At 58.7% G+C, this 23,297-nt stretch overlaps 1 protein-coding gene across 2 annotated transcripts in view; it reads right to left on the minus strand.

Annotated features, from left to right (window-relative positions):
- Window positions 1-23,297, minus strand: part of HMCN2 (hemicentin 2) — a 148,851-nt gene that overhangs the window by 34,798 nt on the left and 90,756 nt on the right. For both annotated transcript variants that reach the window (XM_087419569.1, XM_087419568.1), the window contains exons 46-68: window positions 22,262-22,429; window positions 21,003-21,116; window positions 20,439-20,525; window positions 18,744-18,935; window positions 17,719-17,892; window positions 17,481-17,594; window positions 16,748-16,890; window positions 16,243-16,393; window positions 15,387-15,605; window positions 13,428-13,541; window positions 12,842-13,029; window positions 12,242-12,338; window positions 11,208-11,369; window positions 10,928-11,041; window positions 9,744-9,946; window positions 8,978-9,059; window positions 7,365-7,496; window positions 4,678-4,821; window positions 4,429-4,588; window positions 4,214-4,338; window positions 3,561-3,738; window positions 1,239-1,336; window positions 455-721 (exon numbers count right to left, since the gene is read on the minus strand). In XM_087419569.1, coding sequence (XP_087275695.1) covers window positions 455-721; window positions 1,239-1,336; window positions 3,561-3,738; window positions 4,214-4,338; window positions 4,429-4,588; window positions 4,678-4,821; window positions 7,365-7,496; window positions 8,978-9,059; window positions 9,744-9,946; window positions 10,928-11,041; window positions 11,208-11,369; window positions 12,242-12,338; window positions 12,842-13,029; window positions 13,428-13,541; window positions 15,387-15,605; window positions 16,243-16,393; window positions 16,748-16,890; window positions 17,481-17,594; window positions 17,719-17,892; window positions 18,744-18,935; window positions 20,439-20,525; window positions 21,003-21,116; window positions 22,262-22,429 — 3,426 coding nt within the window. The remainder of the gene's footprint in view (window positions 1-454; window positions 722-1,238; window positions 1,337-3,560; window positions 3,739-4,213; window positions 4,339-4,428; window positions 4,589-4,677; window positions 4,822-7,364; window positions 7,497-8,977; window positions 9,060-9,743; window positions 9,947-10,927; window positions 11,042-11,207; window positions 11,370-12,241; window positions 12,339-12,841; window positions 13,030-13,427; window positions 13,542-15,386; window positions 15,606-16,242; window positions 16,394-16,747; window positions 16,891-17,480; window positions 17,595-17,718; window positions 17,893-18,743; window positions 18,936-20,438; window positions 20,526-21,002; window positions 21,117-22,261; window positions 22,430-23,297) is intronic.

A 23,297-nucleotide genomic window follows, 5' to 3' on the forward strand; every position in this document is an offset into this window, starting at 1 on the left:
CAGACGGGGTGGGTGGGGGTTGTGCTGGAGGGTCCGAAAAACATCAGAAACTGTGGGCCCATCTGCCCGGGATGATGGTTTGTGCTTTAAAACCAACGAGGACGTGGGATGGAGGGCAGCGCACAGTCGACACCAATCTCCCACTGTCGCACAGCACTTGCAAACTCCTGTGCCTGAGGTTCAGGCTCTGCCCCCAGGTTGCAGTGGCTCCTGTCCCTGTTTTACCAGGTGTGGGGGACAAGGAGCACAGCCCCAGGCATGAAGCATCCCGGCCGCCCAGCCCCTCCGCAAGGTCAGCGAGGTGCCCCATGTGGACCGGCTGTTCCCCGAGCCCCTCTCCCAGGCGGCGACCCCAGGAGGGGCTCACCTCCCTCACCGCCTTCTCCATCGCCCCCAGAGGCCCACCCTCCCCTTCCAGGCGCAGAGAAGCTGGCGCTGGGGGCAGAGGACCCACCCATCACCGTCAGCCGGAAATGCCTCCTTGCTTCCCCCGCCTCGCTCACGGCCACGCAGGAGTAGGTCCCGGCGTCACCAGCTCCCACAGCCTCCAGCTGCAGCCCGGGCCCCTGTTCAAGGCTCTGCGGCAACAAGGGCTCCCCATCCTTCATCCACGACACTAGGGGCAGAGGGCTGCCCCGGGCCTCACAGGGGAGGACCACTGGGGAGCCATGGACCACTGCCACGTCAGTCTGGAACTCCACTGGCTCCAGGACGGGGGGCTCTGTGCAGGGCAAAAGTGTGGGCATGAGTCATTTTATTCCACGCCAGGCGGCCCTCACCCCTGGACCTTTGCACAGGCTGCTCCTATTGGCCAGAACACCCTTCTTCTGGATGATTCCTTCTCATCTCCTGTCCTCGGCTTAGACCTCAACTCCTCCAGGAAGCCTTCCTTGAACCCCCAAGGCCAGGGGAGCTGCCCTCTTCTGTGCTCTCACGGCCGCCTCTCCTTCCCCTGGGATCACTGATGTCTCTTTACAGAGTTGCTTCCTGCACTGACCTCCTGGTGTCAGGGGCCACCTCTGCTCACCGCCGTATCCCAGTGCCTCACAAGGCCCCGGCACAGCACAGTGTCCAACGACCACTGTGAGACGAATGAATGAGCAGCCAAACGAATCTCAGACCAAGTAGCCGTGTTGGCCCTGCCTTGACCCTCTGAGGCCCGACCCTTGGTTCCACCCAGAGGGGCAGAGGGGAGGCGGCAAGGCCAAAGGACCCGCTTATTCCCCACTGCTCCATACCGTGCACCTGCAGGGTGAAGTTTCTGTCAGCCACACCAGCTGGGCTCGCGGCCACACAGGTGAAGACGCCGGAGTCTGCCAGCTGCACCTGGAAAATCCTGAAGCCCTCGAGAGGGGGGAGAGAGGGAGAGAGAGAAGGGAGGAGGGAGAGAGAGAGGGAGGCGAGCCTGGTGGAAACGGTCCCTCCCTCTTCCGTCCTGCCCCCCAGCAGCTTGCTGGCCAGGGGGCGGCTCTGGAACTCACACCTGAACAAGACCAGCCTCCGCTACACCCCTTTTCTGGCTCCCTGGCACCCCCAGAATAAAGCCCAGACGCCCTGCCCCCGGCCCCGCGGCTTTCTTGACCATCTCACTCTGCAGCCAGACCTCCTGCCTCCCTGATTCCAGAGGCTCCACGTCCCACCCCAACGGCAGCCCGTACCCCACCCCTTCTTTTAGACAGTTCCTTTTTACCTTCAGGACTCACCAGAGTCGCCTCCACTCACAGTCTCCACTGTCTGTCCCTCCACTTTCTCTCGAACCCCCTCTGGCCCCAACCATTCCTGCCGTGGGCCAGTCCTGGCTTCCCACACTGCCTGTTTGCTCACGTCCCCGAACGTCTCTCTCCCGATCCCCCGAGGGGAGCAGCAAACGCCTGGCTGCCATCGGCCCTGACGTCTCAGAATCTCTCCACCCACGTGTTCCAGCAGAACTCAGTCTCTCCCCTCAGCCGGCCCCTCCCACCGTGGTCCCATCTCAGAAAACGGGACCTCCGCCTTCCAGGTTCCCAGAGAGAGGCCCCAGGGTCACACTCAGCCCCTCCCCGGCTCTCATCCCTCCACAAACGCCACCAGCTCTGGCCGCCTCCATCATGCGGCTCTGATCCGGGCCGCACGGCGGCGCACCGGGATGGTCGCCACAGCCCCTGAGCGCCCTCCCCACCCTGCCCTTGGCCCCACAGTCTGTCGTCCACACAACAGACAGAACAATCGTCTAAAAACCTAACTTACAACCTAAAAGAATTTAGAGGCTCGAACTGATAATGCGTACACCCATGTCCATAGCAGCGTTACTCACAATGGCCCAAAGTGGAAGCAACCCAAGTGTCCATCAACGCACGAATGGACAACAAAATGTGGCCTGTCCGCACTGTGGAATATTATTTGGCCTTAAAAAGGAAGGAAATCCCGACGCCTGCTACAACACGGATGAACCTTGAGGACTTTACGCTACGTGCAATAAGGCAGTCACAAAAAGACAAACACTGTGCGATTCCACTCACAGGAGGCTCCCCAAGAAGTCACACTCACACAGACAGAGAGGAGAACGGCGGGTGCCAAGGACTGGGGCGGGGGCGAAGGGGGAGGCAGTGTTTTACGGGGCCAGAGTTTCGGTTCAGGATGATGAAGCTCTGGAGATGGTGTTGATGGTTGTACAACAAGGTGAATGTATTAAACGCCACTGAACTGTACACTTAAAAATGCTTAAAATAGTAAATTTTATATTATATGTGTTTTACCACAATAAAAAAGGTCACATCATGAGGCTTCTCTGCTGAAAACCCTCCCAGACTCCCCCTCTCTCCTTAGGAAAACCCAAATCTTTCCAAGGACTTACAGGTCCTATGTCACCTGGCTTCCTCCCACCACACCCCCGACTCTATTTCTTGAACACACAGGCACACGTCCACCTCAGGGCCTTTGAACCTGCTGCTCCATCACTGACTGGAAGCTCCCTCTGTCAACTCCTTCAATCTCTCCTCAAGTGCCACCTTCTCTGAGCACCTATCGCTGACCACCCTAAAATGACACCCTCCACGGCCACCTCACAACCACTCACCCTACTTTATTCTGCAGAGCACGTATCCCTTGTGACATTTCATTTTTATATCTGTTTATTTTCCCTCCCTCTCCCTCCCGCAGCTGCAGGAGCAGAGGAGCATCATGCTCCCTGCTCTGTCCCAGTGTCTGGAACTGCGCCTGGACCAGCAAGCACTCCCTAAGTGTCGCTGAATGTGGAAGACTTTGCTCAGACACCTTCTTCCAAGAAGCCTTCCCTGATTTCCTCCACCCTGGGCCAGGCTGAGTCAGGTGCGACCAGATGTTGTCACCTGGACCTGTGCCTCCCCCACTGGCCTCTGAGAGCCTGAGGACAGAGGCCCCTTTCATCTCTGGAGTTCCATTTGGGGGTGGGGTCCTCACTCTCCCCATCATAAACCTCTGTACGCTTATATTATTTTTATTCTAAAATCCACTCAGATGTGTTTTTAAGCTCGAGCTGCCTGAAGAGTGTGCCTGGGGCCTGTGATCCACTGGCCGGCGGGGCTGGGGAGCAGCTCCCTTACCTGAGGGTGCGGCCCGAGCTGTGGAGGTGGGTGCGCTGGGAGAGGGGAAGGGGCAGGCCATTCTTGAGCCAGGTCATGTGGATGGGTGGGGAGCCCCGGACGGGGCACGCCATGGTCACCAGCTCCCCAGGCCTGCTCACCAGGGCGCTCTCTGCCCCCTGCTCGATGGTGGGAGGCACTGGGGGTGGGTGAGAGAAAAGAGAGGTGGAGGTGGTGAGGGGGTCCGGGGAGGGGAGGTGGGCTCCTCCCAGGGAAGTTCTGGGAGGCCACACTGATACCTAGACCTTTGCCTCAAGCAACCATCACGTATGGGGGTTCAGAGCCACACCCAGCCCAGGTGAGGAGGTAACGCACTGCCTGGGGGAGACAGGCTCACCCAGGGCTCTCTTCTCATCTCCTTTGTCCCCCAACTCTCACGCTGCACCCCTGGGCTGGAGCGGTTGTGCCCTCATCTGAGGACAGGGATGGAGGCCCAGAGAGGGCAGACCGTGGCCTGGCTCACAGTGTGGGCACTACTGGGGCTCGAACCAGGCCTCCTGCATCCCGGCCCTCCCATCACCCTCCAGAGGTCCCAGCGGAGGCCCCACGATCATCAGGCTGCTGCTGTCTCGGGACACTGGGCCCCTGGCCTCTCCTCGCCTCTAGCTGCTCACCCAGCACGTTCACGGTGTGCAGCCTGGCATCCTCCCCGGCCGCGCTGTGGGCCACGCAGGTGTAGGCGCCCGCGTCCGAGGCCCTCAGGCCCTCCAGCACCAGGGAGCTGCTGTCCAGGTAGAACCTGCCCAGGGAGGGGGAGCCGAGGGCAGGTGCGTGAGGGTCCGCAGGCCCTGTGGCCGGGGGCGCGGGGAGGGCACAGGCCGGGCCTTACCGGAGGTGGGCGCCCACGCCCTGGCCGAGCGGGCCACCGTCCTTCAGCCAGACCACCTCAGGCGCTGGCTGCCCCTCGGCCTCGCAGTCCAGCCGCACGTCCTGCCCCTCCAGGATGCTGTGCTCCTGCGTGGCGCCCGAGCTCCGGATCTGGGGGGCCACTGCGGCAAGGGCTGCGGTGAGGCCCGGGGTAGTGGCAGGGGCTGGCGTGGGGGTGGGACACGGGGAGGGGCCCAGGGCGCAGACGTACCCAGCACGGCCACCACGAAGTCCTTGCGGGCCTCGGCCTGGGCGTTCTTGGCCACGCACGTGTAGATGCCAGCCTGGGCGGGCTGCAGGCGACTCAGCTGGAGGCGGCCCCCCCGGGAGACCACGCCGTGCGCCATGCTGCTCTCTGTGGGATGGAGGGGCGTGCCAGGCCTTCACCTGCACAGACCCGCTGCCCCAGGTGCCGCCACTGGGCCCAGACACTGAAGTCACGTGACTCCCCGAGCAGGTGCCTGTCCCCCACGCTCACAGGCTGGAAAGACCCCAGGAATCCTTGAATCACCCACCTCCTTGTGCTGGTAGGGAAACTGAGGCCCAGACAGGGGCCGGGCCTCTTGCTGTCTACATCACCACCTTTCTCAGCCTGGTCTTTGATCGCTCTGTTCCTCAGAACCCTTCACCATTTCCTTCCACTGGACATTTCTTCCCAAGGGACCCCACTCCCTTTAGGGTCCGGGACTTGGTCCTCTTCCTGTTGACTCTCACGCCCACCTCACCTCCCACCCTCCCTCCAGTGCCCCCTCCCACTGATCGACGCTTCCAATCAGGGTGAACCAGCCACTCACTGACCCCAAGCAGGTCATGCTAGGGCTCCCCCAGGCCTCTGCCCAGGCTGCACGCCCAGCCCCAGCCTGGAATCCTCCCCCTTCATTCTCCCCAGCTGCACCTCTGCCCCGAAGACTTTTCTAACTGCACCAGCCCAAGCTGATCTGCCCTCGCCCCGATCCTCATCTGTCCAGCCAGCCTTTCAACACAAAATGTCTTGAGGAAGAGCGACATGTCCAACGGTGAGCTAAAGATGAGTAAAACACAGTCCCCAGCCTCAAGGAGTTCAAAATGCATCAGAGACAGTGAAACAGGCACAATCCTGTGTGACTAGCCCTGTGAAGCCCCTGAAGGAGCCAGGAGAGATGGGGCAAGTCTTCCGGAGGAGGTGAGCCTCAGCGGAGACTTGAAGGTGAGTATGAATCAGCCAGGTGGCAGTGGAGGTGGTCCAGGGAGTCTGGGTGGGTATTTCAGGGAGGAAACAGCGCGTGCCAAGGGCTGGAGGTAAGAGAGAATGGGACCCGGAGCAATTCCACTCCCAGGTATACACCAAAGAGAAACGAAAACACACGCTCACACAAACACTTGAACACGAACGGTCACAGCACATTATTCATCAGAGCCGAAAGGTGGAAACAACCCAAATGTCCATCGACTGACGAAAGGATAAACAAAATGTGATATATCCACACAATATTACGTGTGGATATGGAATATGAATATCGAATATTCAGCCATAAAAAAGAATGAAGAAATAATCATTTAACTTAATTTTAAAAAGAAGGAAAAACTGACACATGCTACAACGTGGATGAACCTTGAAAACATGATGCTAAGTGGAAGAAGCCAGTCACAAAAGGCCACATATTGTATGATTCCATTTATATGAAATGTCCAGAATAGACAAATACACAGGGACAGAAAGTGGCTGCCTAGGGCTGGTGGTGGGGGAGGTATGGGAGGAAATGGGGAGTGAAGGGTAATGGATATGGGGTTTCCTTCTTTTTTTTTTTGGCGAGGAAGATTGGCCCTGAGCTAACATCTGTGCCAATCTTCCTCTACTTTGTATGTGGGACGCCGCCACAGCATGGCTTGATGAGTGGTGTAGGTCCACGCCCAGATCTGAAATGCAAACCCTGGGCGAACTTAACCACTGCCCCACTGGGCTGGCCCCTGGGTTTCCTTTTGGGTGATAAAAATGTTCTAAAATTGATTGTGGGGATGGTCTGTGAATATTCTAAAAATAATTGAATTATACGCTTTAAATGGGTGACTTGTATAATATGTGAATTACATCTCAAGAAAACTGTTATGTAGAGAGAGAGAAAGGGGTGTGTGTGTGCAAGGAGCCAAGAGCAGCTGGGTCTGTCTGGAGCATGGAGCGGGGCACGGAGGGGTGGGCTGGTCCCTGGCCCCAAAGGGCCTCCTGGGCTGTGGGCTGTGGTTCTGAGGATAGAGCCATGGAAGCATTTTCAACAGACAAGTGACTCCCTCAGAGCTGCACTCTGAGATCCCTTCTGCCCTGCATGGAGCCGGCGTTGGAGGCACGCAGTGGGCCAGGAGGCCAGTGTGGGGACTGCTGCCCTCAGCCCGGGCAGGGTGGGGGGACAGTGGTGGCCGGAACAGGGAAGGCTACGGGAGGAGAGCAGTGGGCTGGCACCTGCGGCGTTTAGCAGCTGACAGCACAGGGATCCGCTGATTGACAGACAAGTGGGGGGAGACGAAGGGAGTGGCGCAAGGACGAAGGCCTGGATGGGAGTGACCAATGGCTGGGCCAGGACAGAGCTGAGTCACCAGAGGAGGAGCAGCTTGGAGGGCCAATGCCAAGCCATGGTCAGGCCAGCTGGCCCTCAGTGCCCACCCTGCATTTCCGTCTTGTGGGAGCCGACTGTGGGCACAAACACAAGGCACCTTCGAGCCCCCCTGGGAACAGTTCCAATGTTGGGATTTCAAGGGCCATAGGGTTGAAAGACAACTAGGAGGGGGGACCAACAGGGCACTGGCAGCCTTTGATTTTGCCCAGTAAGAACATTTGACAACCAACAACTCCCTTCTGCTTTCATGGTTGTTTCGTTAAATACAGGAATATTTGGCACTAAAAAGTTAAGGACATGATGCACTCACCGATGGGCATTCTGTCCTTCAGCCAAGTGACGGTGGGCGCAGGGACCCCAGTCACATCACAGGTCAGGACCAGGGGCCTCCCAGCCACCTGGCTCACCATCTCCGTCTTGGGGCTCTCAAATGTGGGGGGCACTGCAGGAGAGAAGCCAGATCCCCAGAATCCTAAGACTTTGCCTCCCACTTCCTTCCTCTCTGGCAGGTCAGGGGTGCCCCAGAAGCCTTGCCCTGTGGTTAGGAGTTGACATGTTATGCTTTGCCATTGATGGAGACATGGGCTGTTTTATTCACAAATGTAAACAGAACCAGCAGCTGGCTATTTCAAAACATTTACAAAGCAGAGCCCAGGAGGGGCCCACTTAGCCCAGAGAGAGTAAATGCATGGCTCACACACCAGCAGCCCCTAGCCTATACCAGGCAGACATCACTAATCGATCCCAACACTCTCTCCTGCTCAGCCAAGATGAAGTCATGCACCCCACACAGCCATTACTAGTGGAACAGAGATGGCTGTGCTCAGGATGAAACATCTTTGCCCTGAGGAACCAGACATTCCCCTCCTTCCCATTGATCATCAAGGTAGACATCAGGAGAAGGGGCTCTGAGCTTTGAGCAGCAAGCCTGGTATCAACAATTTTCAACAATGGTATTCAATAGGCTCAGGGTTGTATCCATCCCCTGCTCGCCTGGTGGGGAGGCTACTGGCTTTGCGCCATCTGTGGCAGACAGCTGGCGTCCCCCCAACCTGTCCTTCCATCTTGCACAGCACTTTTAGCTGAGCACACGGTTGCTCAGGTAGCAACTACATTTCCCAGTCTCCCTCTTTTCTGCTTCTTGTGGGCTGGGACAGGATGCACCGTGTCCCAGCTTCAACTCATGGACAGGACAACACCCCAGGGGCTGGGAGATCAACAAGATGGAATGGTCCCAGGTCCCTAAATTACCCCTTGATAATTTACCTACCACTCGGCAGATCATGAGCTGTACCCACGAGCCTAGACACTTACCTCTGGGCTTGTGGATGAGAGAGGTCAACTTCTCTCTCATTTAATCCACTGTATTTTGGGGGCTCTTTGTTACACAGCTGAATCTATACCCTGACTGACAGGACATCTGACCCCAAGAAAATCCGGCCACGCCTTCATCCCCTGTGTCCCTAGGCAGCTCCAACAGGCTCCCCCTCACCCCCAGCTTGAGCCACATCCAATCAAATGCCATCTATGTTCCGTCCTCAGGCTGATGGGACAGGCCCCTTGGGCTCAAGACAGAGGTGACACGGCCCAGGCCTCCGAGTGTCTGATATCTCAGGGCTCCCATCCCAGTGCTCGCAGGCCAGGCCTGTGCCCAGCACTTCACAGACGCAGTCACAGCGGTCCACCATCGAGCGCTTCCCAGTTGCCGAGCGGGCAGGTACTGCACTGTGGGAGGGACAAAGCCATCCCACAGAGGAAGTCACAGGCAGAGTCCTATTCAGATCTGGGTCTTTAATTCCAGATCTTGCGCCCCCAACACTCAGCAATCCCGCCTCTTTCCAGCTACTGCCCTTCCCGTCCTTGGCAGCCCTCTGTGCTGCTAGGGGTCCCATGGCAACGCTCACCGCCTGGTCCCCAGCTTACCCTGGACAGTGAGGATGAACGTCCGCATGGCCTCCCCAGCCGCATTACTGACTTTACAGCTGTACAGACCTTTATCTGACACCTGGGACAGAGAGAGCACGTGCTGATGGTGTGCATGGGGCTGGGGCGGGGGACCTAGGGCTCTCCAAAATATCCATGTCCCAGAATCTTCTCCAGCAGGGACTCCCCAAATATGCTTGTCCCTCCTGGGAAGCCAAGGGGTGATGGGACCCTCTGGCCTTTCCCAAGAGCCTCAAGAAGCGGGAGGACTGATGCTCCAGACCCCCACCCTCCCCTGGGCCTGCCTGTCAGCCAGGCCTGGAGGGAAAGGCCCCCTCGCTGTGGGCATGCAGCTGGGCCAGGAGGGAGAAGCCCAGGATGCATTTCCAGAGCTGCAGCAAATATTCATCCAACTAACACTGTGAGTGTCTAATGCACACCAGGGAGGGTGGGCTGAACAGACTCCAGGGAGTCATAACCAGAGGGCCTGGAAAAAGCTTCCAGACCCTGGAGAAACTGAGGCAGGCTATGAGGAAGGGACCTGCGCAAGGTCATTCTGTGAGTCAGTGCAGAGCCAGATCTGGAGCCCTGTGCTCTTCCCACGTCTCCCGCCCTGGAGGCCTCTAATCAACTCAGTCTGGGGTCCTGCAGTCCAAGGAGGCAGCAGCCCCCACACTCTGCCCACAGCCCACCCCCAGGCTCACCAGGACCAGGAGGTGACTTTCCCACAGCTGCCCACGGCTGCCCACGCCACCAGGCTACTCACCTGGGTGTCCAGGATCTCCAGCCTCTGGCCATCCAGCAGAGCCTGGGTCCGCTGAGCCAGGACCAGCGGCTGCCCATCCTTGTACCAGGTCACCGTCGGCTCGGGGAGCGAGTCTGTCTCACAGCTCAGGACGGCCTTGTCCCCAGCCTGCACCAGAACCGCATCCTGGGAGCCTCTGGGAGCCTGCCTGAAGGTGGGGGGAACTGGGGCAGGAGACGAGCAGAGTGAGGCGCTGTGGCCTTCCCGCTGTCCTCCCCGGCCTCAGCCACAGGTCAACGGCCTGTGGAGGCCCACAAGGGTCACACAGTGGATCCCACCCCAGGGCTTGGCACAGATGCAAGGAGATGGTGGAAAAGAATCCAGGACAGCATGCCAAGGACCTGCTGGGTGACCTGGGAAAAGCCTCCTGCCCTCTCTGGGCCTCAGCCTCCTAGATGAGGGAGATGCTCTGACAGCTCTCCAGGGCTCTTTCCTACACGGGGAAGCCCCAACGGGGTTAGAGTCCTCCACGGGGGTCCCCACAGCCCCCTGCCCCTCCAGTAAACCAATGCAGAAGTCCCCACCCCCGGCTGTGAGCCCACAGGACCTGGTGCAGTGTCTGGGGCACAGGAGGTGAACACACACAGTTGAATGAACCAGCCCTGGGGCCAGAAAGAACCTTCCAGTGAGTCCTGACTGGTGACATCTCAGGCCAGCTTTTCCCCAAGAGGATTCTGAAGACCATGAGCCAGAAACAGGCTTCATGCTGAGAACTTCATCAATCAGACTTGGGAAGGGCCCTTCCTGTGCCCGCTCCTGCCATTGTCCCACTGTCCCCTCCTCAACCTCAGAGCTCACTGTGTGCCAGGCACTAGGCTAAGCGCTCACACGCCATCATTTCATCCTTATACCAACCGTCACCTTACAGATGAGAGAGCTGAGGCTCAGAGAGGGGGAGCGACTTGCCCAAGGTCACAGAGCAAATAAGCGCACAGCTGAGTTTCAAACCCAAGTGCATCCAACTCTACAGATCAGGATCCTAACCACCATGCCACCCGGACACCATCACTGTGGGAGGGCATGGGGCATCCCAGGCTCCCTCGGGCCGGCTGCCCCTCTCCCGGCTGTGCTGCCCGAGGGGTGCGGGGCTGAGGGCTGACTAAAGGAGCAGGGCACGGTGCAGGTGAGGGGCAGACAGGACGTACCCAGCACGCTAAGCTGCACCAGCTTCTGGTCTCGGCCGGCGGCATTGAGGGCCTCGCACACGTATGTCCCGGAGTCCGAAGGCTGAGCCCGCGCCAGCTGCAGCGTGTGGGTGCCTGCGGGGAGCCAGCCCCTCACACCAGCCCCCGGGCCCCCGCCCCCGGACCCCTCGCCCACAATCCTGAAGCCCTCCCAGACTCCCAGTCCAGTCCCAGGTTTAGGGAAGCAACTCTGACTCCCCACGTAGCCTCAGAGCTGGGCCCCAAGCCTCAGTTTACCTACCAGGCAGGAGGAAGACCTTTTCTCCCAGGGAGAGGGCCCGGCCATCCTTGTACCACATGACCTCCGGGCTCGGGTGGGCGCGGACGTCACAGGGGAGGGAGACGCTGCTGTTGAGGATGGCGGTGACCTGCTCCGAGTTCAGGCCTATGATGCGTGGTGGGACTGTCCCCGAGGCCACCAGGATAGAGAAAGACACTTGAGAACGCATACTGGCAGGGGAGCAGAGAGCCACAGAGAGAAACATGGGGCCTGTACGAGCTCCTGGTGCTTCACCTCGGCGCACCTTCAAAGGACGCCGTGCAGCAGCCCCTATTTATCACAACTGTCTTACAGACGAGAACACGGGGCTCAGAGATCAGAGAGGGGGAGTCTCTTTTCCGAGACCACTCAGCTGGTCATGGGCAGAGGCAAAACATCAATTCAGGTTTGAGTCCTAGACCTTGAGCACTCAACACTGTCATCCCTCTGTCCCTGAGGCCACAGCTGCCCCATGTCTGGAGGCAGAGTTCACGGTCACTGGGGTGCACGTGTCACAGGGATGCAGAGGTCGAGAGGGCCTACTGCGGGGTGGTGAGAGCCCCCGTACTGGGTGACCTCTCTGTGTTTCCACAGCTGTGAAATCAGGCTACTCTCCCAGCTCTGCAGGAAGGAGTCAGCCCAGGGAAAGTATGTAGCCCCATGCCGGGGACACAGTAAGTGCTCAATAATGGTGCTGTAAGGCCTCAGAAGAGCCGTTCTCTGGCAGCCTCCGAAGTTGCTTAAGATCATCTGGGGCTGGCCTTAGTGACCAGGGTCCCCAAATGCTCTGTGCCTCAGGATATGGCTGGCGCCACGCCGGGACCCCTGAACTCCGAGCGCGGGCCCAGAGCCCAGGACACTGGGAGCACTCAGGCGGTGTTCCTTGGGGATGGACGAAGAGCTGTGTCTGCCTGCACGGCTGCCCCACGGAGCGGGAGCAGCTGGAGCAGGCCCGGAGCACCAGTCCCGCAGCTGGGGGACCCAGGGGGCGGGGCCTCCCGCTCCACCCAGCTCACCTTGCACCCTGAGGGTGAAGAGCTTCTCCGCGGAGCCTGCCGGGTTCTCGGCCACACACATGTAGCTGGCGGAGTCAGCTGCCTCCGCCGTGGACACCTGTGGGCGCAGGGAGGAGGTGCCTGGGCGATGCCATGGGCCGGCTGGCCCTGGGCCCCCAGGTGCCTCTGTGAGGACTCCCTCCCATCCACACCAGGCACGGCCAGCACCCGGAGGAGCCCCCCACCTTTGCCTATGTGGAGCAGCTCGTAGGGGGCTCCCCTGATGGGCACGTGCACCCCACTTCCATCTAGGGCTTCCTGTGACATTCGGGGGGGGAGGTTGGTGCTGGGAGATTCCCTGTACAAACTAGGTGGAGACGACAGCCTCCCCCCAGGTGTGGCATGCGTGGTGCCCTTTTCAGGTGCTGTGCAGCCCTGTCCCTGCCAGCAAGGATCCTCCCAGAGGACTGTCTGGGGCTGAGTTAAACCCCAGGTGCTCAGATAGGGTTTCAGGCAAAGAGCCTCCTTTGCGCAGATCACGGCAGCCCCCTGATCCCCAGACCAGCCAGCACTGAGTCGCAGCAGCCGCTGCCTTTAGCCCAAGCGGGGGGACGCCCTGACCTGCAAGACTTGCCCGTCCTCCAGGACCCGCAGCCGTGGGCTTGGGGAGAAAGGCAACCCGTTCTGGAGCCACGAGATGGTGGGCGCGGGGGTGCCCAGGGCCTGGCACTGCAGGCTGACGGCGCTGCTGGCATTGACCGTCACCTCCTCCACCAGCTCCTCCGTGTCCCCCAGGATCACAGGCGGGGCTGGGGGAGGGGAGAGGAGGGTGAGGAGCAGGCGGCCTCCTGGGAACAGTCCCTGGGGGTGGGGGGCGGGCGTGGAGGTGAGAGCAGCACTCGGTGCGGTGCCGGGCGCTGGCGGGGGCTCCCTGTGCCCTGCTCACCAAGCCCTCCCAGGCCCTAATGCGGCTAAGGAATCTGGGGCACAGAGAGGGCTGTGATTTGCTCGAGGTCACACAGCTAGGAAGCAGCTCATTTGGAATTTGAACCCAGTCCTGTGTGGTTTCAGAGCCCAAGCTTGTAACCCCTACATCAGCAACTTCCAAGTATGGCAACATGCGCTCTACCCTGACCCCCTTCAGGAGGGAGGCCCTTGGGGGGCCTGCAGACCTGGGACACCCCCACCTCCAGGCCAGGCCACTCACTCAGCACCATTAGCTCGTAGTGCAGCCAGTCCTCGCCCACCTCGTTGGAGGCCTTGCACGAGTACCTCCCGGCATCCTCCGCACGTACCAGGGGGATCTGCAGGACCCGGCCTCCTGCGGGGACACAGGGACAGAGGCCTGAGCAAGGGCCAGAAGCCCGCTCTTTCCTCTGGAGGGAACCTGGGACACCTCACTGCCCCTGCCTCATCTGTGAAATGGAGAGAATCCGCCAGCCCTGGCCAGGTCGTGGTCAAGGAGATCAGATAAAGCGCTGTCATGGCCCGCTGTGTGTCAGGCCCTGGGCTGGGCATCTTCCTGGCCTCCGACTGTGTGTGCTGTTCCAACTCCCATCTCACAGATGGGAAAACCGAGGCCTCCCAAGAGTGCCCAGCAGTGCTGAGCCCAGCTCCTCGATGACGGCAGAGGGAAGGGGCAGAGAGCTGGGCCAATGTCCCAGCAGAGGCTCTTAGGAGGCAAAGAGGCAGCTCTCAGGCTGTGGCAGGAGGGGGTGGGGTGGGGGGGGATGGAGGTGTTGGGGGGCATCACCTGGACCCTCTGTGTTCAACAGCCAGCCAGGGCCAGACCCTGGATCTCTGGGGGCTGGAGCTGGCCTCTAGCGGGGGCCAGGTTAGGGTCACCATGTGCTCAGGATTCCGGGTCGGGGGATCGCTGGCCCGGGCTGTGGTGGGCCTGTGCCTCGCCCTCCTGTCCCCGCCACAGAGGAAGAGAACCAGGGGCTCACCACGTGTGGAGCCAAGGGACAGAGGCCGGGACTGGGGAGGCAGTGGCCGCGGTCAGGGGTCACTCGATGTGTGAGATTAATCTACGGTCAGGGTCAGAATAAAGTGTGACCACAACCACCATGTGTCCAGGATTAGGGGTCAGTGGCCAGGGTCAGAGGTCAGTGGTGGGGCTGGAGGTGAATGGCTAGGACCGGGGATCAGTGGCTAGCCAATGTTCAGCTGATGGCTGGGATTAACCCATGGTCAGGATCTGAGTGAGGGATCAGCACGTGCCTGAGCTCACTGTGTGCCCCAGATGTGGGTCAGTGTCCGGGTGAAAGGGCAGTGGCCAGGCAAAGGGGTCAGTCCAGGGGTTTCCAATAGGAATAAACAGCCTTCTGTAAGCATTGCCTCCCCCGGATCTCCAAGAGGCCACTGTCTTTTGCAAGCACCAAAGTCCAAACCCCAGAATGACCCTGCTCGTCCGGAGACCCGGGCAACCCAGCTCATCTCCTCCCGCCAGCCCAGCCCTGGCCCAGCCTGGCAGGACCCAGGTGAATCCTAAGCTGGGAGACCACCCAAGCCCCCGCCATGAGACAATACGGGGCTCTGTGCTGCAATTCCTCCCAGCTCTGGCCCAGCCCCCTGGAAAGCCAGGCGTTTCTAAGCCCCACCCCTGGAGCCTTTTAATTGAAAATAGTCAACAAAAAACTATTCTAGAATAAAAGGGTTGTTTAAAAAAATTAGATCACTTTAAATAAACAAATATTTAAAGTGGTATAAAGAATAGAAAGGTCACATGAGCTGTGAGCCTGGACCCCAGTGTGGTTCTCAGAGCCCAGTAAGCGCTTCTTCAATGTTTGGGGCCATGAGATCTTAATAAGGGACCGGCTCCCCCTCCAGAGAAAGGCCAGCTTTGGCAGATTATTTCAGGACACTACAGATCTTGAAGCCCAGAGGTGGGCACGGCCCAGGTGAGAATCTCTGTTCTAAAAACCAGAGGCAGAAGAGAACTCCATTCCTGCCTTTAAACAGGCAAAGAAATTCTAGCTTGGTTTACAAAAGGCAGTTAAGGTCCAGAGTGGTCATGGGCTCTGCCCGAGGTCACACAGCAAGCAGCACACAGGATTGCTCAAGGGACTTGTAGAAAGGCGGAGGAGGAGACCAGCTCTGAGGTGGATATGACCCTGGTCCCTGCCTTCAGATGCCCTGACTTCTCTGTGCAGCCCTGGCCTACCTTGCAGAAGAGACACCCGGTCCGTGGCCAAGAGGGGCTGGTCCTCCCTGTACCAGGCGAGCTCCGGGGGTGGCACGGCGTTGGTGTCGCAGTACAGATAGGCAGGGTTGTTCTCCACAACCTCCCGGTATTCCGTCACCCCGCCCCGGGCCTCTTCCTCCCGGGACGGGATCTCGAAGGCTGCACTGGCATCTCCCACCTTCTGGAACATGGGGGGCACTGGGTGGGGGCAAAGCCATTAGGACGCACAGCTGAGGGATGGGAATACCTCTGCTCAGACTCCCATCCCAGCCTCCCCAGGAGTGGAAATTCCACAGTTGGACCCAATTCCTTAGGTTCAGGCGGTTTTTAAATCCACTCACCCCTCCAACCCGAGTTTACTGAGCAACTACTGTGCTGGGCACTAGAGTAAGGTTCCTGCTCTCTGTAGCTCGTGTCTAAGGGACTTGAAAGACTTCTCGTGACACGCTGATATTTTTCAGGAGAGGAAGCCAGATACTAACTTTAGCCAGAGTTTGTTTGTGGGAGCACAGAGGCACAAAATCATTGGCTGTTAGAAGTGCAGGGAAACCTCAAGGCCGCCTGATTCGATCGTCCACATTTTACAAAGGTAAAACTAAGGCCCCGGGGGGCAGTGATGTCCCTGGGTCACGGATCAGTTAAGGAAAGAGCCCAGGCCAGGGCTGTGGGGGCCAGAGGTGCCAGACAGCGACAACAAAGGGATGGGGGCCCCTGAACAGAGTGCTCCTGCCAGGCCACTCCAGAATCCCTGACACTCCCCACCCCCAGCCACGCCGCCCCCAGGCCCCCAGGCCCACAGGTCCACACCCCACCCGGCCCCGCTGGCCCCACACACCCTGGATGAGCACGTTGAAGTCCTGGTCATCCTCGCCAGCCATGTTGGTGGCCACACACAGGTATCGCCCCGAATCCGAGACCTGCGTGGGCTGGATCTGGAGCAGCCGTCCTTCGCCCAGGATGCGGAGCCGCTGGTTGGGGGTCACAGGCTGCGGGGAGGAAAGAGGGGTAACGGGGAACAGATATGAAGAGCAGAAAGCGCCCAGAGCAGTGTACTTATATTTTCATAAATTTTTAAAAATATAACATAAAGTGATAGGAACACCCTGCCAAATTTGCAAAGCCAAATCCGTATAACTCAAAAATGGGGAGAGAATTAAATGGGTGAATATAGACTTTAATGTCTATGAGACTTGTTCCCTGTAAAGAGTTGGATCTCTTATTAACATATAAAGGGTGGGGTGGGGCCGAGGCCAGCTCTGGGGCCAGGTGCTTTGACCCCCTTTTCTGGAAGGTTCCAAGCAGAAGCAGGAGGACCCAGAGGTCCCGGGATCCCGGCTCACCCGTCCATCCTTGTACCAGCTGATGGAGGGCAGGGGCGCGGCCCAGCACTCACACTCCAGGGTCAAGGTACTGTTGACCCTGGTCTTCACTTCCTTCAGGCCAGCCTCCTCCGAGGGGTCGTCTTTGGAGATGGAAGGGGGGACTGAAAACCACAAGGGGGTCTGAGGAGCAGGCCTGAGGAAGGGGTGCCAAGACCCTGTGCTCACTCTGGTCCAGGGCAGTCGCAGAAATGGGGGACTGCCTCCCCAGGGTGGAGGAACAGGGACCCTGCAAACTAACTGTCTCCTGGGGCTGCCCACTTAGGGGAGAGAGCGTCTGTCTGTGAGGGTTACGGGACAGGGCAGGTCTGAGGCAGGGGAATTCCTGGGGTGACTTCTGGGAGCCCTTCTGGGGGTCCCAGGTGTCAAGTTGTGGAGCCTCTCATTGCACCACAGTGCAGGTGGCAGAAGGAACCAGGACTGGCGTGGGCCTGAGTGTCCACGGGGCCCAAGTCCTAACTCAGTGCTCCCTCCTCCTGGTGCCTTGGCCCTAAAATGACCCCCTAAATGGGGAATAAATTCCCCTAAAATGGGGAGTGACCTAGGCAACCGGGAATGACTCCTGGTGACCATTGGGGGAGACAAGCCACGTAAAGGCACCTGGGGTGTCAAGTGTGGCCCAGGTGCCAGGGCCCCGGGTTCCCGGGCAGCCTCCTGCCCGCCCAGCTGGTGCCCTGGAGGGTCCCCGACTCACTGAGGACTTCCACGTGGTAGTTCTTCACGGCCTCCCCAAGCTCGTTGGTGACCACGCAGGTGTACTGGCCCGCGTCTTCCTTCTGGGCATTCAGGATCTGCAGCCCATGGGTGCCTGCTTGTGGGGGCAGCAGCCAGGGTCACCCCCAGGCATGAACCCAGACTCACCAGTCCCCTCCTCTGACCCAGCCCGATGACGTGTCACCGCCCCCTGGCTCCTCCCCCGCAGAGGGCATCACCTGGGAGCAGCTGGATGTTGTTCGAGGCCTGGAATGGGGCCCCGTCCTTCATCCAGGTGATGGTGGGGGAGGGGAAGGCCAGCGCCTCGCAGATCAGAGAAATGGGGTTGTTGATGGTCACGGTCACCTCCTCGTCCGCACTGTCCTCGGTCACTCCCAGGATGGTGGGAATCACTGTGGTGGGGCAGGGAGGGTGCTCGTGAACAGAGATCCCCGACCCTGGGCCAGAGGATCCTGAGATGTCTCAGACTCTGGGGTTTAGCTTTGGTGCTTTCGCTATTTGCATTACACGGATGGGAAACCGAGGCTCAGAGGAGCCTATGCACTGTGTGGTCAGACTTGAATTCAGGCCTGGGTGACCCAGAGCCCAGGCTCTCCACGACCAAGCAATGCCATAGGGCAAGCTGGACAATTTCTGCCTCAATTTCCCCAAGAGCCTCTTAACATCCAGACTATCTACGAAATTAACTAGAGCCTTCTCAACCCTGCTTGTGGTTCCAATTTGTACCACTCCCTGAGTGGCATTGGGGGTGGAGTTTTTTTCCTGCTGAATAGAACAGCTCTGCTTTCACTGGTCCTAAAACTTCCTCCTTCCCCCCTGCAGGGGACTCTCCCTTTCTCCAGCAGCATTTTTATAAACAGATTTTGCTAAACCAGTCTGCTTCCCTCTCATTTTCTAGGTCCCTGTTTCTCCAGCTGAACAAGACAGCTGGTGCTCCACTGCCCTCGGGAGATGGTTGGCCTAGAACGAGCCTCGTCACCTCTCTAAGCCTCAGAGCTTCATCAGTGACCCGGGGGCAAGCACATCTCTCACCTCCTAGGGTTGTTGTGAAGATTCAACCAATCAGGCCTGTCCAAATGCCTGGCCCACGATAAATGCTCAACCAATAGAGCTGCTATTATTATTTCTGTTGTTGTTGAACTCGGAGAAGGGGAAGAAAAGTGCTTTGTGGGAAGCTGCCCATAAGGAACTGGTCCTGTTGATTCTCCGTCCTGCCAGCACCCAGAAGATGCCCAGAGCTTACCCAGGACACTCAGCTGGAAGTGTTTGGTCTTCTCCCCCATGGCATTGGCGGCAACGCAGGAGTACTGGCCGACATTAGACAGGTTGGCCTGGAGGACCTGCAGGAGGGCTCCATCTGGAGAAATGTGGTGGGCATCTCCACCAGCCAGGGGCCGGCCATCTTTGAACCATGTGACCTTGGGTTGTGGGTGGCCTGGACGCAGAGGAGAAGCGCAGGTGAGATAATTCAGTAGGATTTGACCAGGTCGGCCCGGAGTTCGGTGGCTGCTCCAGGAAGGGGCAGGGGACAGGGATTCTCCATCTCGGTCCAGAGGGCCATGCAGCAGGGCAAGACACAGAAGCAGGCACCAAACCGGGGCTGCTTTTCTATGTGGTATGATTGCCTTTTCCTTACAAGGAGTGGGCAGAGATGGTATGATACAGACAGGCAAGAAAGACAGACAAGTTATTCCTTCTATCCACCTATCCATCCACCCACTCACCTATCCACCCACCCACCCATCCATCCATGCTTCCATCCACCCACCCACCTATCCATCCACCCACCCATCCATCCATCCATCCATCCATCCACTCACCCACTTATCCATCCATCCATCCACTCACTTACCCATCCATCCATCCACCCACCCACCTATTCATCCACCCACCCATCCATCCACCCACCCATCCATCCATCTATCCATCCACCCACCCACCTATCCATCTACCCACCTATCCATCCATCCATCCATCCATCCATCCATCCATCCATCCATCCATCCACTCACCCACTTATCCATCCATCCATCCACCCACCTACCTATCCATCCATCCATCCATCCATCCATCGATCCATCCATCCATCCACCCACTCACCCACTTATCCATCCATCCATCCACCCACCCACCTATCCATCCATCCACCCACCCATCCATCCATCCATCCATCCATCCATCCATCCACTCACCCACTTACCCATCCATCCATCCACCCACCCACCTATTCATCCACTCATCCATCCATCCACCCACCCATCCATCCATCTATCCATCCACCCACCCACCTATCCATCCACCCACCTATCCATCCATCCATCCATCCATCCATCCACCCACCCACCTATCCATCCATCCACCCACCCATCCATCCATCCATCCATCCATCCATCCATCCACCCACCCACCTATCCATCCATCCACCCACCCATCCATCCATCCATTGATCCATCCCCCCACCCACCCACCCATCCATCTGTCCATTCATTCATTCATCTACCCCAGCCCACAAGCACTAATGGGAGCCTACTCTGCCAGGCACTGGAAACCATGGCGACAAGGCAGCCCTTGGGTGCTCAAGGAGCTCAGCACCTGGCTGGGGTACACAGATGTCACAAGGCCAGGATGGTCCAGGGTGGTCAGTGCTGGGATGGGGAAGCATGGAGGGAGCCCACCAGGCCCCAGGGGTCAGCCAAGGACTCCTAGTGGAGCGTCCTGAAGCCAAGATCTGCAGCCAGCTCAGGAGTGGGGAAGAGCGTCTTGGGGCAGAGGCACAGCGAGTGCAAAGATGAGCAGGGGCATGGCGCCAAGTCCAAGACGTAGAGAGACCCTCGGTGGAGAGCAGCAGGGCGGGGCAGGCAGGCCAGGACCCCGGGGCCCCCTCTTTTCTGAAGCTGCCTTCTCACCCCCTTCCCAGCCCACCTTGTGTGGCCCCTACCTGTGGCGTTGCACGCCAGGTGGGCCGTCTGCCCCTCCGGGACCCTGATGGCCTCCTCCAGGTCCTCGTCCTCAATACTGGGAGGAACTGGGAGAAGCAGAGACAGATGGTTACTGACCGGGGTTGGCCCATTCAGGCTGAACCACCACAGAGCAGGAAGCCAAGAGCCCATGGCATCTCTCTTCAGCTTCCTGTGCCTCGGTTTCCTTATCCCCTCCCGCCTGCTTCCACGGGGCGGTGAGTTTAATAAACACTTGCTGCTGGCTGAGGGAAGCACCAGACTCTCAGGGAGAAGGCCCCAATCAGAGAAAGGCAGTGGGTGGTGTTGAAAATATGTGCCCTCTTCCACTTTGGGTTAGTCCCTGTTGTTTCTGGAAAGTTCCATGGCAGCCTCGGGAGCAGAGGCTGCTGATGAGGCAAAGAAAATAAAGCCTGGCCTCGCCCTCCTTCCTGTGCCAGTCCCCTGCTACAGCATGAGCCCTCAGTCCCGGGCCCCATCCTGCAAGCTCCCAGGCAGGAGGGGCAGGATCCGTGGGTGCCCACGAGAATGCGGCTGTGACATACCCAGGACCTCCACGCTGAAGTTCCTCCGCGCCTCCCCAGCCTCGTTGCTTGCCAGGCACGAGTAGAGGCCTCTGTCTTGCTCCTGTGCCCGGGTCATCTTCAGCATCCAGCCACCTGGGGAGGGAGAGGGGTGGGCTCCAGGCATGACTATGAGCAGCCTTCTGTCCCAAGCTGAGCCCAGGCTGCCCACCAGGAAGAGGAGCATGCCAGGTGTTATAATCAGATGTGTATGTGTCTGTCTCCCCAGTGTTCCATTCCTCAGGTGGGGAAACTGAGGCCCAGGAGGGTAAACAGATGGAGGGAGCTCCCTGGACATTAGACATGCACCAGGGTAAGCTTGAGGATCTTGTTCCACCCGGCTACCCCTGGTTCTGGGGACTGCCTGTGGGTAAAAGGACAGAGATGGGCTATGCAGTCCTGGCCCAGGTCAGACCCCCATTCTACTCTGAGGGACCCGTTAAAAGGCCGCCTTCTCCCAAGGACCTCTCAGAGGCGAGCCAGCTCCTCTCAGAGGAACCCAAGGCTCTCTTAAGACCAGCCGAGGGAGGGCAGATACACAGGACACGTGTCATCACTGCTGTTCCAGCACCCCAGGCAGACATCACTAATTGATTGCCGCTCTCCTTTCTGCTGGGCCCAGATACAGTCTCTGCATTCGTATCATCAGAATGCATCTGGCAGCCCCCATCACGTGCTCAGAAATGGTGCACAAGGGGAAACTTATTTACAATCCCAGCTTTGGCTGTGTGGAACAGCTGATGGGTCACTGAGGCTGAGCTTCAGTGGCCTTTGAAGTCCCTGCAAGATTTGATGGGACACTGCCTCTTGGGCCCCAGTTTCCCCATCTGTATACCATCAAGAGGCATCACAAACTAACTTTGTGAGGAGGAGGAATATTCAGAGGAGGAGGTGCTTAGATCAGCCTTTCCAAAAGTGTGTTACTGTTTTGTAGGATGTTATGTAAGTGCCATGAGAATATTTTTGCTGCAGGACTTATCAGAACCTTGATTATGCAAATGGACTTTGTGGGTCTCTAGGAGGGAAGCAGAGCAGAAAGCCTTTTCCAAATTTATTTAAGTCCATTTTTTTTTTCCTGGAGCACCTCACCTGACCAGTGTTTTGGGGTGCACTCTTGGGGACCAATAGCTGAAAGAGTTATCTCACCAGGCCTGGCAGCTCAGGGTCAGAGGTCACGACCATGATGGACAAAGGGAGAGGGCCAGACCTGACACCCAGCTACCCCCCGGCTGGCCCTTTACCTGCCAAGAGGTAAGTGTCCTCCCTGGGACTGATGGGCTCCTCCCCTCGGAACCAGCGGACCTCTGGGGGTGGGATGCCCGTGGCTTCACAGAGCAGCGTCAAGGGGCTGTGCAAGGCTGCAGTGACGTTGGTCAGTGGGTCCCCGTCTCCGATGAGCTCTGGGGGCACTAGACACAGAGGAGAAGGTGCAGTCAGGATACAGACAGGGCTGTATGCTCCTGCCCCCACTGTCCTCCCCGAGGACGGCCCCCCGCCAAGTCTTGACGAGATCAGAGCCGCTGCCACTGAAGGGGGTGAGTGGCGGCCACAGGCCGGGCTTTGGCGTCAGGTAGAAGACTTGGGCCTCAGTTTCCCCATCCCTCCAGGATGCCAGGAGGATTCACTGAGAACAGGAGTCAGGTGCTCAGCACAGTGCCCGGTACGGAGCAGTTAGAGCAGAGGTGATCACAGACGGGCCCCTAAATCCCCCCGGCAGAGCGACGCGGCTGCTCTGCGGTTTCTAAGGCATCCACTCAAAAGGGAAGCTGCACCCTCAGGCGGGGGCAAGTGGACGAGGCTGGGGATCCCAGCCTCCCACGCTGGGGGCGTGACGGGAGAGGCCCCAAACTGATGGCTGCTTGCCTCTCCCACCTTCTCTCTTTCCACTCCCCGCCTCCACACTGAGGCACACAGTAGGAGCTCAACAAAAGACTGGAATCACGAGGCTGTTCTAGCCACGCTCGCTGAACGGCTGTGTCACCCCTCCAGGCCTCCAGTCTGTTCCCTCTGCCTGGCACACTGTTCCCCTCACCCCAGCACCTTGTTAACTCCTACTCAACCTTTACATTTATAACCTAAAAGGCCACCTCCTCCGGGAGGCTGCCCTGACTTCCCATAACAGTGGTCAGGATCTTCCTGGTCTCGCACAGGCCCCTGAATTCCCCCATGAGTCATGCAGGAGAGAGACTGCTTATTGCCCCGGTGCCGGGAACAGGGCAGGGGAACAGTAAATAAGGAGCAGAGGGAGGGAAGGAGGAAGTTAGGGCTATTTGGAGC

The sequence above is a fragment of the Ceratotherium simum genome, chromosome 29, assembly GCF_057802395.1.
Source record: "Ceratotherium simum simum isolate JZ-2026a chromosome 29, ASM5780239v1, whole genome shotgun sequence".
NCBI classification, from domain to species: domain Eukaryota; kingdom Metazoa; phylum Chordata; class Mammalia; order Perissodactyla; family Rhinocerotidae; genus Ceratotherium; species Ceratotherium simum.